Here is a 19,443-nt window from a genome sequence, read left to right as displayed (position 1 = left end):
GCACTCACGTGTGCCGTAAACTTGGATTCCACGAAGATTTCACTTATTCATTAAAAATCTGCCATATTTTCATGGCAGCATCAGTACTTTAGAATTGGATCCGTTTTTCTACACCATACTTGTGTGCCGATCAAGAAGCTGTGTCGGCATATTCGTTGCCCAATATGCCGCAGTGACTTGGAAGCCACTGAAACATGATTTGGTGTCCTTCGTCGAAGAGGTGGTAAAGTAACTCTCTAATTTCCAGCACTAGTTGTTCGTGAGGTCCCCGGCGTAAGGTGAACACAAAACACAGTAGTGCGGCCTTGGAGTCCTTGAACACGCTCCATTTCTTCGCTTGTGAATTACTCTAAGTGCGCTACGGAGAGCAGCAAGTTGCGCTGCTGTCTATGCCATCTTGTTGGATAGCCGAATCTTTGTGGTGGTCGCTGTTGCAGGAAAGATCACCAACCCTGCAGGCCCATCCACTGTAGTTGAAGCGTCAATATTTAAGATGGTTATGCTCGCTGTACGACGTGTACAAGAAGAGAAGTGAAAGCTGCTGTAGCGCTGGAGACGAGAGCCGGGCTGTCCACCGTATACCTGGAACCATTAGTTAAACCTGTGAATGAGTCATGTACATACCATGGGGAAGTTGAAACTCTCACTGGAATTGTAATGTAGTTGGTATTTGTGTACGATAGCGCAATACTGTCTGACAAAATGAGGCACGAGGTCGGTCTTCTGGCAGTGAGGCTAAATAATGGGCAGGGGCGCGAATAATATGCCTCACGTGTGCTCTGAGCACTTCCGTTACGATATGCATCTTGACTGTGTAATCAGGTAAGTTCCATGTTGACGGCCCGAACAGGAATGTGGGCCTCACACAAACCGTATAGCAGGCGAGCATGAAATGTGAGCTTACATCTCGTACACTTTGGTAAAAACGTCGGCCTCGCGGGACGTTTGTGATTTTTTTATGGTCATGCGATTCACTTTATTCGGGCAACAGTGAGAATTCATTTCTACTTTTTTTCCCGCAATGGCAGCGTCGCAGGGTCAGACTATGATTTGGCTTGTCGCTTGTACACTGTCTGCACATGGTTCCTTCTTTACTATATGAGTGTACAATGACCACGTTTGATGCTTGCTTTTTTTTTTCTGAAGGGTCCAACCTTGTTGGCAAGTTCACGACATCCGTAAAGAAGTTTGTCCAAGATGTTGAGTTCGGTGAGTTTTCAAAGTACGCTTTTGTCTTATCTAAGTTATTTTTTAATTTCTAAACAAAACATTTGGTCTGCAACGTATGGCGAGTTCACTGCCTTTGCAGATAAATGTAACAAAATACTACTGAGTGACGATACACTCTGATTATTCGCTACCAACGGATTTTGTAATTGGAAGGAATCGTTACGTATAAGACCTATAACAGGCACTTTTATAATACTTTCAGGCAAAACGAGGTCTAAAATAGGCATGTAGAAGGTTTGCAAATTACGCGCAGTGTTACGAATTGAATGTGTATAGCCTGCTTTCTCGTTAAGAAGCTTACGCAGTGGTTGCACACTTGTGAGGTGTAAAAGGCACCGAATGCACTTTATGCATGCATCGCGCCACGGAACTCACTAGGGCCTTCGAAAAGACACTATTTCTCTCAATCCGTTCACACCACAGAACACGTTTTACCATTCATTTATCCACAAGGAGGTATACTTTGTCTCACTAGCAATTCCTAGCACTTACAACAATGCGACGCGTAACAAAACACCATGCTCGCGCAGCAGTACAACACAGTTGCAGACGAAATTGCCTTATCATATGCAGGGCTCAGATTATTGTTTGTTTGCCACGTTCTACGTCGCACTAATACGTTATATCTGAATTACGCTTAACCACAGTTAACCGTGACTTCGAGCAGCAACATGCATGAATACAAAAAAAACCCACCTCGATTCCAGTGTAAATATCACTCAAATTTATGTTTACAAGCTCGCTGATTTCACGTCACCTTTATTTTTCCGGTGATATTGTCACAAAGTCTCCCGCAGAGTTTCTCGAACTCTTTGATATTCACGAATGGATACCGCCGTCTTGCAGACCACACCCGCGAAGGCGCGGTCCAGACGAGTGAAAGACTCTTCATGGCCGAACAGAAGGTCAGCGAGTCTTATCAGACGGTCAAGTGTGCCCTGATCAAGCTGCACGAACGGTACGAGGCCTCCAAGGCGGAGCGGAATATCGTCCACCGCTACGCCCTCTTCAAGGTTAGTCCCCCATTCTGGAGTCTCATTCTGCGCACGCGCTTCAGGATTACGTGCACTAGGCTTCTGGACGCCAGAAAGTGCGTGCTCGGGCACAAGTGTTTGAAGCACGCATCAATTTCGCGTATAGCGTCCAGAGCCACGTGCCTAATCTCGGCACCTACAAGTTCTAACGTCGCTGTATATATATATATATATATATATATATATATATATATATATATATATATATATATATATATATATATATATATATATATATATATATATATATATATATATATATATATATATATATATATATTATTACGAAAAAAATAAGTGAAGAATTCTGCAGAAAAGACCAATGCGTTTCTTTTAGAAACTTTCGCTTCAACGCCACTGCTTCGTTGTCGCCACGAAAGACATCAAACGACCTCCACTCGTTTGTAGGTGCGATACGTGTGTAACCGGCGAAACGGAGCCAAACAGTGAACTGTCCCTTTGTGGTTTGCCTACAGCGCTCTTCTTGTTCCTTGTTTTGCTTCCTCTTACGAGCGGTTTCTCTGACTCTGTCGTGAAGGTATCGAGTGACTGACTCGACTTTGCTTTTGTATCTGCAGAATATCGGGGAACTTGTACCGGAGCAAAACTCAAATTTCTATACAGCTGTAATGTCTTGGAACTGCTAACATACCACACTGTACATTTACTACACACAACATGTTAAAGGATCACGCAAAAAAGAAAAAAAAAAGAAGTGTTATTCAAATATTCTGAGTAAAAATTTGGCACGCTGTTCAAAATCAAGGCATGTTGCTTGCTTATAATATGGAATGGCCTGTAATGGCCTTCCAGGAGATGTTTCACTTGTCTGTGATGCAGACCGCTTCCGATCTACTATCGAACACATAGGAAACCGCTGTCTTTGGACTTGAGAGTGACTTGAGAGTGACATGAGAGGGACATCGTTGGGCTGGATTAGTGACTAATAGGAGGTGTTGTTGTGAGGTCACCACGCGACGTTCGGGAACTTCTGCCGACGCGGGGCCGAAGATTTTTTACGGCCTCACGTCGTATTTGTATACATGGTGCAAAACGACGCAGAGCTCGTCCGCCTAGCAAGCGTACCGGGAACCGTAAGCTTAGACTGTTGAGGCTGCATTGACACTGTACATGAGCAGTTTTGTCATAGCTGCAATGAATAATGACACATTCAACGAAGATGAGCATACCGGCCACCTCTACCTCGTTTTATGCCAGTTCTCGTTCTATGCCAGTAGGTAATACGGAAGCCTGATGAGCGAAATGCTCACCATTTTCATTTATACAGAAACTAAGATGACCAAAAGTATTGAGGTGATATGCCGAACAGGCGGAGCTGCATTCAGCTTCTCACAGATTGAAAAATTCAACGTGTACACATCCCTTGCTTGGAACAGACACTTCAGCGCTATCAGTAGAAGCTTGCCATAGGATGACGGCGCAAGAGAGGTTGCACCAAAATTCTGTACAAAACTTGCGGAAGCTGTAGAAGCGTGAAAAGTCAATTTTCGATATCAATGCGTCTTGAGCACGAGAAGATAACGTTTTGCGTCACACGTTGATACCGCTGGTACGGGACGCAGCCCATAAATTTTGACGTTTGAGGAGGCATGTAAGGCTTTTGATGTAACAGAGAAAACAATAAAGAAATACATGTAAAACACAGTAAGAGTAAACTGCACAGCAGAGTTAAGAACTGTAAAACTACATTACTTGGCCTACCGAACTTAGAACGCGCTACGGCACCGTACTGATAAATCAACTGAACAAAAAAAACATGAAAACAATGCAGAAGTCGTATGAAGTATTGCGCGATCCTCATCACTTTCTAAATCCAAACCACTTATTCATCCGAAATGGCTTTTGATATATTAAATACAAGGCAACTTTAAAGATATATATCTCAGCATAGAAACACGGAATGTATATATAGCCTAAAAGGTTAGATATGCATGCGCTGTCAAACGTCGCAACCACTGAAGTTGCGCAACGCAGTAAGAACCACCAGAATTGTTGAAGAACTGTCGACAAAATTTCACTAAGTGTTTCAGAAAAACAAAGAAGCATGCATGCTTTTACAGCGGTAGCATATCTTACAGTGGAATCAGCATGCCGTCAAATTTCAAGCTTCAAGGCCTCATTTGACGCTAAATTCCCTTTATTAGAGCTTCCCCGAGTTTTCTAGAAGGTAACATCACTCGGATGGCGTATTCAACCTTCACGGCTACATTTAATAATTTTTGCACAGCTCCGCCGGATGCCGTACAATTGCAGCGTCGCGGCCACTCTGATGCTCCGCCGTATATAGGCACGGGCGCCCTTAGCGGTTGCCCCTGTCCCTATATTAAAATTTCGCCGAACCTTCGAGACCAGTATTGCCAGACTCTGCTCGTAATTTACAGCTCCTCATAAGCAGCAAGTGAACGGAAGCATTTTCGTTAAAGTCGCAAGTGGAGAGTTAGTAGTGAGTGGAAGTACAGGGCTCAACCTTAACTGTGTCAGTCGACATGCATTGCCTTGTTGGGCACATGGTAGCGTGTTACATCCCGACAGAATTTCCATGCGGCCCGCATGAAAAGCAACTCTCTCACAGTATGTTACTTTTATAAAAGCCGTCGCCGTAGTACATTCACTGGTTTATATAACACCTCCGCCTATTGATGTTAACGTATGTTTACGACAGCTTTAAGTGGAACCTATATGGAACAAGATTGACAGTGCGCAGACGGGCGTGTCTCAAGTGAAGACGAAACGCACCAGCTATCTCTGGGGCTGTGCGAAGAATTGTGAAATGGTTCCGGTGGTGGAGGCTGCGTAACCCAAGCAGTAACTGTCAACTTTCATAAAACGAAAAAAAAAGCGCGTTCATGGCGCGCGCGCATCTCGGCACATAATAATAGACGGCTCATGGCCTTACTGTGTGCTTCTCCTTCGTGTTGACGTAACAGACTGCACCTGAAGCGGCTATGTTCCCTCACACCAGTGGTTTGAAGAGTTTCGCCAGGTCAGAGTCTAAAAGAGTTAACTGATAGCATCGCTTCGCATAACATTACAATTCGTTGCTATTCCATTCCTTGCTAGACCTTGCAGCGAAACTTTAATCTTCTTTTTCGTCTCCCCGCTGAACGCTTAAGACACCTACTCCACTCTTTATAATGACCCAATTAAACAGCCATGGGTATTAAATGAATAATTTTTTTTTGTTCAGAATTCACTGCGGTGATATACGACATGTTAATGCGGCCAAGACTCTCTCAAGCACGTAACACGCTTAGAGCGACGCGAACAGAAGTTCAGTTTACTGGACACACATCGAACGCGCTTTCCCTCTGCAAAACAGCAGGCCCATGGTCATCAAAGGTGACCATGGGCTTACTGGTTTTATGACGCTTCTTTGAAGGTTCCACTATTTATGATTAGCACTACATCGCACATGTGCATAGTGCTTGCATTTTTCAAACATTCGCGAACTTTCTTATTACAAACAAGCTTACCGAGTGCAAGACATTAGACTGTTTCACTTATTAGCACATGTCCGATGTGGCACAGAACTTTGAATATAGTAGCCCATCACACACCTTGTGAGTAAATAAAAAAATGTGTGTCCAGATAGGTGCTATCAATATTCGCGTATGGTCACATCAAACTTTCTATCTGAGGGGCATGCGTTTCAAGTTATCACACGCCAATACCCTGGTACCATTACAAGAGGCACTGCGTGGTGGGTCACTTCGAACTAAATTTGACCACAAGTAAGCCTTCAGACACTTCATATATGTTTCAGCAAACGCATTGTACTCAGCAGTTGCCGCACTGCATTTTTATGTAGGATTTTTTTTTCAGAGAAGCTTCATACGCGAGGTTATTTCATTTGTTAGCAAGCAAAAACGCTGAGCTGGCGAAATTGGGCAAATATCAATACTCATCGCTGGTCCACTGAAAATAATTATTTTCAGTGGACCAGCCATTAGTGGGGATATTTGCACAATTTGAATTGGGTCCTCAAAAAACACGTGGAATTTCAGCCCTTGCTTGAAGCCAGTATGGATTTCACGCTCTGAGATTACACACTTCTATTTCCGCTTGCGCAGTCGCAAACGCAGCAAACGAAGTGAAATCAGTTTATCGCGCACGATAGTGACGCAGTGAGACCAGACAGACCAAACATGCGACTGCATGGCAAAGCATGCAAGGTAGGCGAAAATTCACAACGGGTACATCTCCTATACTGACCAATAGAGCGCTTAATTCACCCTGATGTCACGTGAACAAACAGCTGGCTTTCAAAATTGGACTGCAAAGACGGGAAACGTCAGGAGAGGATAACGCGCTCATTATTCATATTTTCAATAGTGGCTAAAGGGCCCTTCAGGATATTTTGCGCGAGTTGCATGTACGGAGCGATATTGTTTTCCGTGGATTGGCAGCTTTACGAGCGGAGGAGGCTATGAGAAAGAGCTGGGAGCTAATGGAAAGAATCACATGCGTCTACATGTCGACGAGGTAAACAGTAAAGAAGTGGCCATCTATGTATACGGTGCACCGGATGTATTGCGCAACGTGGACAATTGCCAGATTGATTGAAGGGAACGGAGGAGGGCCGTAGAATAGGGACACATAAAGGACAGAAGTGGCTGGAACAATGCATGCTATACGATGTGTGCTTGCAGAGGTGACTATAAAACCGGAGTAAACCGGCAAAGAGCGACAATAGAGTAGTCATGTGCGAGTGCTTGTATAGGCGATTTAACAAAAGACATGTGCGCCGCCACTTCGGAACGGTTTTAAACGAATGTTTTCGTATTCTGTATATCGTGAAGTGAATTGATAAGGCCAGGAAAAGTCGAATGCAATGACCCGACCGTTTAAACGTAGCACTGTTCAAGATACGAAACGGCTAGGCTAACCGGCCAACGTGGCGTCAATGAAACATACCCATGAAATAGCCTATATACGAACGACTCGAGTGCGTAAATGCATGCGCTGCATTCATGCACTTGCATTAACGCTGCGTGAATGCACACGCATTCGCTGCGTTCGTTGGCAGACATTATGCGCTTACATCAAAACATGGAGCGTTAACGTCAGAAGTAAGTTAAATATAGAGAATAAACGCTGAGTAAGTCCCACTGTAACTCACATTGTCACACGAAAGTCGGATGCACGATAATACGATGGAGCCTCGCATTTGTTTCACTTTATTTTCTGTTGTTCAGTTCGATCGTTTGTTTTTTGTCTCGTTTGTTTTCCCTGATGTCTCTTGGGAATTGCGTAAAAAGTCGCTTTTTCAAAAGAAAGTCACTCTGACTTTGGAGCGTCATGCTTCATAATCTTTATGTTCCGAACAAGTTACAATTCACTGTTCGGAGTGGCAGCTTTAGGTCATAAGCGTTTGAAATTCGTCAAAGCCGAGCACTCTTCTACTCAGTCATTCATTGTTTTCTTCACTGCCCCGGCCTCCCGAACTCCTTCGTGCAGATATTCAGTTTCCCAAGAAAGGTTGTCACATTCCCGTGGAATTGAGTCTGCATACTGTGAACGGAAGATGCGAGTTCATTTCCGCTTTGTCCGCTTACTGTAGCTCCATATAAAAGCCGATTACGGTCCTGCTCATTGCGCACTTCCCCCAGCTCTGCTGCCATTGTTCTCACCGGACGTTTAGTTTGTACTGTTCCCCTCTTTCTGTCTCACTTACCATGCAGTAGTGAGTAAAGCCCGTCGGCACTATTCAGCCCCGGAGGAGAAAGCGCCCGCTTTCGTTACCATTAGTGGTGCATGCGGACTTTTGTGGCCTGGAAAAGCGAATTTGCATTGAATTCACCTCTCTCTCCGCCTGATTCACTTCTGAAGAAGATTATAGCGGGACCGATTAACGCCAGCACAAAAGAAAAGCAGCTGCTGCCCCCTTCCATCTCTCCGCAATCGCAAAGGTGCCGAGTCCTGGTATTGGGGGTAATGCTTTTATTATTCAACGGCCAGCTTGCGCGTATTGAAGCGGCAATGAAAACCAAAATGAGTCGCCCTTTGCCTTTTGTTGCTTTCTTTATTCCGTTTTATACATTCTGTCCTCTCTGTTCTATTCTTTCTCTCTCTGTAATTATATATATATATATATATATATATATATACATATATATATATATATATATATATATATATATATATATATATATATATATATATATATATATATATATATATATATATATATATTCGATAGATGAAAGGGAAATAGTGTAGTTGTGCGAGTAGTGCGCACTACGCACCTGCATTCGCACGTCACTAAGATTCACTTTCCGTCTGATGAGCCAAACGAGAGACATTGAGGTAGCAAGACGCCTTCTTTGCATATAGCTTTGATATTACCTCAGCAAGATACCGATGTCTTCGCGATTGCATTTTGTTTGTGAAGTATTTAAGATCACTATAATAAGAATAGAAGAGCTCTTGTAAGTTCCAGAGGAAACAGTGGATTTTTTTTCATTAGTTTTTCTACTTCGACTATAACGGAAAGCTGGTTCACTTTTATAGCGTTCACTGTAGCGTTCACTATTTCAACTGCTGCTGCGAGTGAAGAGCCGAGAGCAAACACCCGGAACGGAGTTTATATAAACGGGATAGAAGCTGCCCCGAGTGGCCAAACGAGTGAATCGAGCAGGACGGAGACGCAACAAGCTCGCGCGAGAAACGTGCACAGGCAGAGAAAAAACGGGCGAATAATCTTGAATCGACCAACCGGGCACACAAAGCCAATGGGGCTGCACGGCAGTTTATGCCGCTTTCCGAAGAGACACACGTGGTCATTGTCCTGAACTGCCCTCCGCGCGTTAACAAAAAGAGATGCGCAAAGATGGGGGGGTAGAGTAGGTATCATAGAAGGAAATGGCATTACGACCGCAGCACTCTTCCCACCGAGCGTACAACAGGGGAGGATCACTGAGAGCAGAATGAACAGAACATCGAAAGAGGACAGCATATGTGCAAACACTTAAAGCCGTCCAGCAAGCCGCGCGACGCTCTACATCGAAAACGTGCCGAGCCGATGCAACAGTGACACGCAGAAAAAACATCGCGCGCTGTATACACGATCTGCCGAAAAGCTAGCCGCGGGAGGCTTATGAGCTTACAGACCCTGACGTGTTCTCAAGGATTACCAAAGCGGATCTGGAACTGAAAGGAGCAACCGCTTGTCTTCCAAAGGCGCCTCGGGGCGCTCTGCTGCGCAATTCATATCGTAGAAGAAAGACGAGCTTCAAAGTCATCCTCTAAAAGCCTCTCAAATGCTTCGTATCATATATATATATATATATATATATATATATATATATATATATATATATATATATATATATATATATATATATATATATATATATATATATATATATATATATATATATATATATAGATATATATATATATATATATATATATATATATATATATATATATATATATATATATATATATATATATATATATATATATATATATATATATATATATATATATTTATATATATATATTTATTTATTTATTTATTTATATTGGTAGACAAGAAACACAACTTAGCGGTTGGCGGTTGTTTCAGTTTTATTTCCAACGGTGTTGACCGGCGAATAAGTCCTTAATCACAAACCATGAAGAAGACTGGTCCACTGGTCAAATCTGTTGGAAATAAACCGAAGACAACTGGTAAGTTGTGTCCCCTTTTATATATATATATATATATATACGAGAGGAGAGACGGGTTTACGTGCAATTTCAATTAAAAAACAGCATAGTTGGACAAAGGCTTCCTATAAAGTGAGACAGGGCACTGCGCATAACTAGGTTTAGATGTTTTCGCCAACTTTGCTCTTGATAACGCGGTTTCTGTTGTCCTACTATGTATACAAAAAAGAAATCTTGGAGCCATTACTTTAAGGCACGCGTGGGGGCCCAAACTAGAAAAAGCCGAAAGACGCTTGAGCGTAGCCGCTTTAGTCTGTCCCCAGCGAAACCGCTCTCACAAGTTCTACTTCGTACCGCAGCATCGCACAAGAACAAAAGCTCGATAACAGGATGTATGCTAAGCCTTCTGTGGTGTAAATACACTGAGCAAGCATTTCAGCGTGTGCGTGAGTATGCGCGTTATTTTAGGATGGAGCGAAACAAATAGATCAAAAGTGTTCTGGCTCCGGTGAGTTGGTTACTCATAAACTTAGCTTGTATTAGCGCGGCACATATGAAAAGAAAAAGGTGGAAAGACGACAGAAACGTCTAGAAAGGTAGGCTCTACTTTCTACCTTTCTAGTCGTCTTTGTTTCTAGCGCCTACCTTTCTATACGTCCCTGTCATCTTTCCATCTTTTTCTTTTCATATGTGCCGTGCTAATACAAGCTAAGTTCATGAATAACCAACTAACCTGAGCCACAACACTTTTGATGTATTTGTTACACAAATAGATCACTAAACGCCCAGCTAAAACGCTTACCAAGAGAAACGTGTGTGTGTGTGTGTGTGTGTATGTGTGTGTGTGTGTGTGTGTGTGTGTGTGTGTGTGTGTGTGTGTGTGTGCGTGCGTGCGTGTGCAAGTTTTATCGTCACTGTTTCACACACGGAAAAGAATGCCGTCATCACTATGCAGGGCTTTTATTTTCTGTTCGTAAATATAAATTCAAATTGCACACGGATAAGGCACTGAATGAAGTATTTCCTGGCTGCTTGATTTTTGAAAATTACAAAATCAAGCAAAAGCTATACGGGATGCCTAAGACATGAATACGCTTTTTCGTTAGCATGGCCATTTCACAACAGAACCAACACCTCGAGTCTCCGTTTCACCTTTACTGCTTGGTAAACCCGGAGATTTGGGTTGTATTATGCAGGCTACAAACGGCTAGGCATTCGAAAGAACACAACTGTACAAGATGTGAAGCTCGGGTGCACATTTCCCGTAACTACAATTCCTCGCTTCCTTTCATCGTGTACTTTTCTATATCCTTTATTGTTTGTTAAGCCGTTAGCGGATGACCATTGCATGTTTACTCAGAGGCAGAGCCACACATTCTCATAATAGATGCGGCTATACACGCCAAACAAACTGTCCTTAGGTGCGTATACCGGGCACCAATTTTTTGTCTCCTTCTCTAATGACGTGCCGGACCAAAAGAAGTCGGCAGTTGGACACGATGACTGTCGCCAGGTCACGGAATAGTTTGTTTTCCCTGTGCCGAATTTCCCGCATGAGATACCCCTGCAGCAGTCTTTGCCCGCATCCGTAGCGACAACGTTCATTGCGCTAACGGTGTTTCTCCACTAACGGCGGCAACAAAGCAACACGGTATGCGCGAGTGTGTACTGCGGGGAAACGCGAGGAGACAGAAGGCAACAGCGACTACGGCAGCACGCGCGCGTGGCCATCGGAATGCGCGCCCTCTGGCGGCCAACGCGCGCGACAACTCCCAAGGAAGCTCGACGCGCCACTCGCGATCGCCACTGCCTCTCGCATTCCGGAACTGTTGCGCATGCCACCGCAGGCAGCCAAGTTTGCCAGTGAGCTCTGTTTGATAGAGGAAGGCATTCCTGACAAATTCTTCGCCGCACCTGAACCACCGACTTGCGCGGATCGCAACACGAAGCTCAGCAGAGGCGTGCGCCAATGTGGCCGCTTCTCTCAGTGTCATAGCATACACAAGCTGACTGCGATGGGGAACTACACACATTCACGCACACCCACATCAACAAACATGGATGGCAGTAACTTGTTCCCTCTTTCCCGCGTATAGCGTATAACTGTACATGTTCGACATCTTGCAAGAACGGCGTATTAAAACAACAATATTTATCTTGCTGAACTGGATGTTTTTGCAACCTAATATAGTGATGAAAAATAAAATAAAAGCGACTGTCTAATGAAGACCCACTAACAAAACTGCATCCAAGTGTTTTTTTTTTTTGTTTCTGTCAAATGTGCCCTTGGTAAGTCTTACATAATATTTTAACGAAACAACTGACTGTATAGAGGCTCAAAACTTGCCGCATTTTTGTAAACTTGCACAAATTTCCCACGGCGAAATTGTCATCCTCATCTTTCTCATTTTTTTATATTCTGAATCCTGCATTAAATAAACAATCCTAAATTTGCAACGACTGATGATAAATGTAAACGACAATTTGAAAATTTCCAGATAAAATACTTTTTTCTGTCCTCCTGTAGCCAACGTGTTTGGGAATTGGCGCAGGTATGATGTATTGCAGATTTTTAGTCCTACTGTTACTTGCACATTTTGTTTGCGCAGGTGTGTTTAAAAGACCTCCCCAAACAAGTGTTTATTCCCTTATCGCGTGGAGTATTAAGCTGAAACATGCTGTTTTAATATTTACAGGCACCCCGATGTAATCTGTAAGTGCCTGCAAGCGTAAGTGAAAAAAAAAAAGAAAAAAGAACCAATACCGATTCTGCACTCCTCTTTTCCGCCCGAAGTGCTGTGGCTGGGCCATAAAAACGAATAGCGGCTTCATGCTTACGGAACTTATCAAGCTAAAAATCCCTTCTTCGCACTCTAGCACGCAATAAAGCTACCATGCGTAAAAATAATAATTTTGAATATACGTGCTTCCTTCGCCGAGTAAGTGGAAACGGTGTATCTCTACTCAAGAGAAGCTTTTGAGTTCATCTTCGTTCTTTGCGATCCTTCTCCGCCTTACAATGCTATGATCAAGAAGCGATCCTGGTTATTTCACATGCCCTTCCCTCTCCCTCTCTACCCGTACGATTCTTGTTTGGCTCAAGGCCCCTTTCGTGTCGTTACCCGAGTTTATTTTCGATCATTTTGCAAGATACAGGAATCAATTTCGCATTTTTCAGTAGGCTATATGATCAGAAAATTACATCAATCGAGCTGCCATGAAGGCTTGTACTCCGTGCAGTATGTATACAGAACTATTGCGTCATGTGCATCAGTATTCAACGTCATTAATTAATATCTCTGCTTTTCTAGGCAATTAGCGCATGTCTATAAAGCTGCAGCGTCATATATCCCATAACCCCTTTTTAGCACTTTGCGATAGGTGGAGAGACGCTGGAAGTTATAAAGGAATATGTCTACTTCGGACAGGTAGTAACCATGAAGCCGAACTATGAAAGTAGAATAACTAGAAGAATAAGTATGGGGTGAATCACATTTGGCAAGCATACTCAAATTATGAATGGTAATCTGCAGGTAACCCTCAAGAGGAAGGTATATAACAGCTACATACTGCCAGTACTTACCTATGGAGCAGAAACCTCGAGGCTCACAAAGAAGGTTCCCCTTAAATAGAGAACGATGCAGTAAGTGACGGAAAGGAAAATTATAGGTGTAACCTTAAGAGGCAAGAAGAGAGCATAGTGGGTCAAAGAGGGGTTAAAGATATTATAAAGTTGAAATCAAGAAGAAGAAAAGGACATAGGCTGGGCACGTAGCACGTAGGCAAGATAACCGCTGGTCATTAAGGGTATCTGAGTGGATTCCCAGAGAAGGCAAGAGAAGGCAAACGCTGGAAAGGTAGACAGAAAGTTAGGTGGGATTATGAGATTAAAAAGTTCGCAGGTATAACGAAAGGTATAAAAAGTTCGCATGGCAACGGAAACTACAAGACCGGGTTCATTGGCGGATCATGGGAGAGGCCTTTGCCCTGCAGTGGGTGTAGCCAGGCTGACGATGATGATATGCTATAACACTACGCGACCTTCCAAGTAAATTTTATCATGGCAGTGTTGAATTGCTGATGCTGATAGTATTATTACTACTGTGCGATGGATATTAGGTTATAGATATATAGAGTGTTCTTTAGCAATAAGAACCCCTGAGCCGAGTACAGAGAATTCCGTTCGTAACAATTTTTTTGCCGTTGGCTGGTGGCTCCCTTCATCATTGAAAGCGGCAGCAATTTTTGCTAAGAACAATTATTCCAAAACACCATTTTCTTCATTAAGTTAGGCAATATAATTAAAAGTAACGAGTAATTAAATTACAAACAAAAATGTCCAAGGCAACAGTACATACGGTGAAAATAAAACTGATCCAAGAAGAAAATAAATACGGCATTGGGGTCATAATTAGCCAGCAAGAGAAGAGACTGACGACAGTGTCTTCACTAAGTACCATATAACCCATTGATATTACATGCCTCATAAGCACTGGGCGTACACTGCGAAATATACGCATTAATTTATACATAAAAGTGTGTTCTTGCTTAAGCCTAATGGGATAAATTTACATAAGATATTGATTGTAACTTTAGCTTACGATTGGTTGGCTATATCATAGAGGCAATACAGGCTTTCAATAAAAATCCTATGACAATAAGACTCCTATCGTTTTTGCATACGAACCCTTCGTCAATGTTGGAACGCTTTGACACACGTTAAATGACTCTAAAGTGACAAATTAGCAATATATCGTTGATTAACGTCTAAATACTGACATCAGAACAGTCGTTTTGTCGAAATACTCAAATCAGAACTGTCCGTGTTATTCTGTGACATAATAAATCTTTAGAAATCTCGTAAGTAGCAAGTAATTTGAGGTAAGCGATGAAGTCTCGCTGACTGCAACTTCGTACTATAGACAACTGCCCTAAAATTAACAAGGTTTTTGTTAACAGCCACTTCAGCGTCATACGATATTAGTGGAACTTAAGAGTTCTGTATAACGAATTTGTATTCCTTAAAAAATGTTTTATGATTGGTGTTATTACTTACTACTGGTTGTTCTTCTTTCGAAATAATCAAGAGTAATTACGCAATGACTAAAACGCTCTCGCACCACGGGTGCTTATGAGAGCAGATGCCAGCTATAGCAGTTTAAGACGTGCTATTGGCGAAGGAAGCCATTGTCAAACGTCTCTTACCAGGAGAAAGCTACGTGGATTCGGCCCCTCTGCCGTGAATGAAAAGAGCTGTGTTACGTTTTGGCTGTTACTATGAGGAGATACTAAGTCGTAAATTCATTAGCGTTGACGTCTCATCAATTAACGACCGCTGCTGCGAACAGAAAACTTTCGTCAATTTCGCCCTTCAGTCATGATGCCACCCGTTACTGAATTTTCCTGCTGGCGCATATGCGCGTTCATTACTTCTCCTCGAAAAGCCACCGTCGTGTTGCTACAAAAAGGTAAACCTTGTTAATTAATCGATATCTCCGCTCTAGCCACTGAAATGCATTTACAGACGCCATGAATTTCATGGTCTGTGTGCTACTGGGCACATTGCATTAATTGTCCAGAAACGTTGCTGAGCGAGAACAGAGTGGTTTTCACTCTAATTACCCAAAAGCACATTGTAAAACTGTCGTGGATTCAAATGCCAGTGTACCAGTTGGAAAACTGTGCTCTTTTTATCATGTTGTGGCAATTTCAATGCTACATGGGTATCACGAATAGCCTTGATGGTGACAAACGTCGTCGTTGTGTGTTGTCGATGACGACAGCAACATTCGTGAGCCTAATGGGGCGGAAATTTAAAGGCCGTCATGTTGGAAACTCAGTCGTCGTAGTGAGCAAAACATCCCAGGCCACTTCTAATATGGCGTGGAATTTCTAAAGGTTTTTCTGTAAGTGGTATTTCCAATTGGCTGACAACGTTCATTATTCACAATTACTTTCTATTACGGGTGACTGCAGTGCAATTAACTTCAAAAATACGGAGAATATGCCCGTATTACCAAAAACCACTTATTTGTTGACTCTTCAAAAAATTGTTAGTTCAGCTATTTTTGAGTTGGACTATCTTTCTAAATTATTACATGTCACTGTTTGAAGTTGTTTGGTGCATTTTCATTTGCTTTAACCTGATGTAATTCTTTCGTTTGATGTTTGATATGACGATGACACTTCGATATGATCTTTTATAGTTCAATTGTTGTCAAGCGTTACTTTTTCAAAATTTGATTCCGTAAACGAGCTACTTTTACTTTATTCGCTTTTTTTCTTAGCACAGAGGGATCGCTTTGCAGCATAATTATATGGGACCTCTTTCTGTACACCATGTGGCTATGTAACATTTCCATTATTGAGTTTAAAAAATTATTCTGCCTCTCCTTCTTCAAAAGTACTGGCAAACTGTGGTGCTGGCTTGGCACTTCACGAAGCCTGGGGGTCAATAGCTCAATGACAATTTGCGAAAAAAAAAAGGCCAAGATGTCAGCACGGAGATGTAAAAAATGGCCCCGTATCTTCATTTTCACGGCAACTATCGTCGAAAGACGATTGTCTTGCGTGAGAAGAGAGTGAACAAAACGTTTATTTCATGTTCTGCGCCACAAAACTGGTAAATCATATTCTAGAAGTGCTGCGTGAGAGAGTCTAGATCCGTACACCGAAGGACAACCAGCACATCAAGGCACGTTAGGCACGAGCGCCATCTGGCAGTTATCTTCGAAAACGAAGGAAGGCGTGAGCGGCCGCAGAGAAAGATGCGCGCCTGTCTCGGAAGCGATATGGAGTAGAACGCAAAGCGACCGGCAGGTGCCACCACCGTGTCGTCTTAGAAAAGAGTTGGAAACACTTGCCTTCTTGAGCATCGCGTTACACTGTCAGCGCAGCGCGATAAACGCTACGGTTCTTAGAATTACTCTTGTGTTCCTTCTCTATAGTATAAAGGCACGCATACAAAACACCGGCGTGTTGTTATGGTGCCTAAGGTATGAACAATAATTGCTTTTTAATTGACAGTCGCACAAGTGTGAACGCTAAAACTTGAGCAATATTAGTGGGCGCTGCGGGTGGGTTTGGCCGTTTCAGGTGCCGTTTGGTGCCTTTAGGGGAATCGTTACCGCGGACAAACAGACAAGTGTACAGAGAGACAGAAAGACAGACAGATATATAGATCAAAATATTGGCGTCGAAGGTCTCCAAGAAAGACTATCGTCTTTAAAACTGCACTGCGCACTTGCTTGACTGCGGAGGCAGCGAATTCAAACCGCAGTAGAAAGCCATAAGGGTACTATCTTTGCGCCAACATACTGCGTCAAATCGCAGCATTTCGTTCGTACAATGTTGTTCGACATTGGCTTGTCGCCTGCGCCACTTATTCACCCAGCAACATGTTTGGCTGGAATATTTTCTGACAAGCCATTCTGCAGAATGACAGGTGTTTGCGAACTTGGGGCCTCAATAGAAACTTGGTCGACGTGTTCGAAGAATAAATTCCTTGGCTTTAAAGAAAGAAAAAAAAAGTGGCGGTGGTGTTCTACGGTATAAAATTCGCGTGTTCGATACGAAAAAGTTTTTCTTTCTCATCTCATCGTTGCCCAACATCGTTGATGGTGGGAAAATGTAGCTCGTACTTTCCTCTTCTTCTCCGGGGACAAATCCCGCTTTATAAAAAACGGTTTACTCTCCTTTCCGACGTGCACTTCGCGCAAGAACGCGATGATGGATCGCCGCTTTCGAAGAACTTGCAGCAACAGCTTTTTTTCTCTCGATCTAGACCAGCGTGGTACAAACAAATAGACACACAAGAAAAGACTAGGACACATAGCCACATGAACACATGAATTCGAGAATGTACATACGATAAAGCAGGATTTTTCATAAATAATGCCGTGATTGCGAATATACAACGTTTATCGTTTCAGTCAAGTATCACATGCTTTTGCGTTTTACAGCGCATGCTCCGTTATTACTTTTATATTCTGTTTTATTGTAGCTATACAGCTGGATTGGCGTTTCTAACAGCTCAGCTGTCTGACTTGAGGCTCCCTGCGAGATTTTGGCAAAACCTATCATCCTCATGAAAGGCGCATATCATGTTGTCAAGAATGTGGCACAGCTGCGCCTAGAATGTGCAACGCAATTTCTCCTTTGGCGTGCTCGCTCTTCGTCCTCTTGATCTCCTGCTTCACTCCCGGAACCCACACGCAGGTTGCGCTCTGCTGCTGTACCAATCTCTCTGTTGTGGGATGCCATAATTCGAATAGGTAAGGAAACACGTATGGAGAGGTAGAAGGAGAAACAAGAATAGAAATAAACGTAAAGAAGTACAAAGCATTCACAGACAGAGAAACAAGTTGACAGAGATAAAGAAAGATAGAAAGCAAAACACAAGATAAAAAACTGGGAGTGAGAGCGAGACAAACAAAGGGACAGAAATAAATAGAGATAGAGAGAAAGAAGTAGCCAGTGAGAGAAAGGAATAAATAGAGATAGGGGGAAAAGGGAAGAAAAGGAAACAGCACATGGTTGATTTTTTTGTCATTGAAATCAGTATTATAAGAAAGTGAACCGTCTCTTCACGGGACTAGTCGATTGTTGTGCTTTGATGTATAAAAAGCATCCAGAATGTCTACAGGCATTTGGCAGCTATAGAAGCGTTGTAAGTGTATGTACTCGCGTTGATGCTTAGTTGCATACCTCCATCCCGACGATTAACGTCCATAATCTATAGGCTTGAACCTGGTGGTAGCTGAAGTAGTTAACATACACCTAGACACAGCATAGGATGAATGTCACGCGAACATAGCATCAGCAAAAACGTAATGAACACTGACAGTCACTATGCACTGGTTGAAAGCATCGCCATCTGACAAGGCAAACGCCTACGTGTGCGCTCCCCAGTAATAGGGTAGCCGACGCGTTGCCTAATGCGTATATAACACAGCGCTACAGGAACGTGAGAGGCAGAGCTTCGTAGCTTCAGCAGTGAGCGGGGAAAGCGTTCACCACTGGCGCCTTCCTCGCTACACCAAATCGCTCACAGTGCTACTTTCTCCCGTCGACGTTATTGCCTTTCTGTGCCGTTTATCGCAGCAGTTTTGTTATTAGCCAGGCCTATTGCACTCGAAGCTGTCGGTGGCCGAGAAATGCCGTTGGTGCATGTGGAAGCAGCACAACTCTGTCGACGAGTTGTCATGCCAACACAACGCTAAAGGCAGGACACGTAGTGCATCGTCACCAAACCAAATCATCGCGTAACGGCGTACTGCACCGACCGTAGAGTTTCCCACAAAAAACCCGGGAGATCCCACGTACCTTGGAAATCGAAGTTATGCGAAGCATGCGGAGAAAAGGTGACCGTGTTACAATATTTTTATTGAGTTACAAGTTGTAAAATGACGCTAAATATATGCACAAAAGTCGCACGCACAGGCATATGTTGAAGAGTTGCAGATGTTTATATAACCAGTTTGCATTTGCGCAACGATGCCAACTG

At 43.0% G+C, this 19,443-nt stretch overlaps 1 protein-coding gene across 1 annotated transcript in view; it reads left to right on the top strand.

Annotated features, from left to right (window-relative positions):
* The window catches only part of LOC119187447 (uncharacterized), a 176,597-nt gene that overhangs the window by 78,079 nt on the left and 79,075 nt on the right, over nt 1–19,443 (top strand). Inside the window, exons 2-3 of the mRNA XM_037435559.2 lie at nt 1,147–1,209; nt 2,077–2,243. Coding sequence (XP_037291456.1) covers nt 1,147–1,209; nt 2,077–2,243 — 230 coding nt within the window. The remainder of the gene's footprint in view (nt 1–1,146; nt 1,210–2,076; nt 2,244–19,443) is intronic.

Source organism: Rhipicephalus microplus, chromosome X (assembly GCF_043290135.1).
Source record: "Rhipicephalus microplus isolate Deutch F79 chromosome X, USDA_Rmic, whole genome shotgun sequence".
NCBI lineage: Eukaryota > Metazoa > Arthropoda > Arachnida > Ixodida > Ixodidae > Rhipicephalus > Rhipicephalus microplus.
This window is presented reverse-complemented; position numbering and strand designations above follow the sequence as displayed.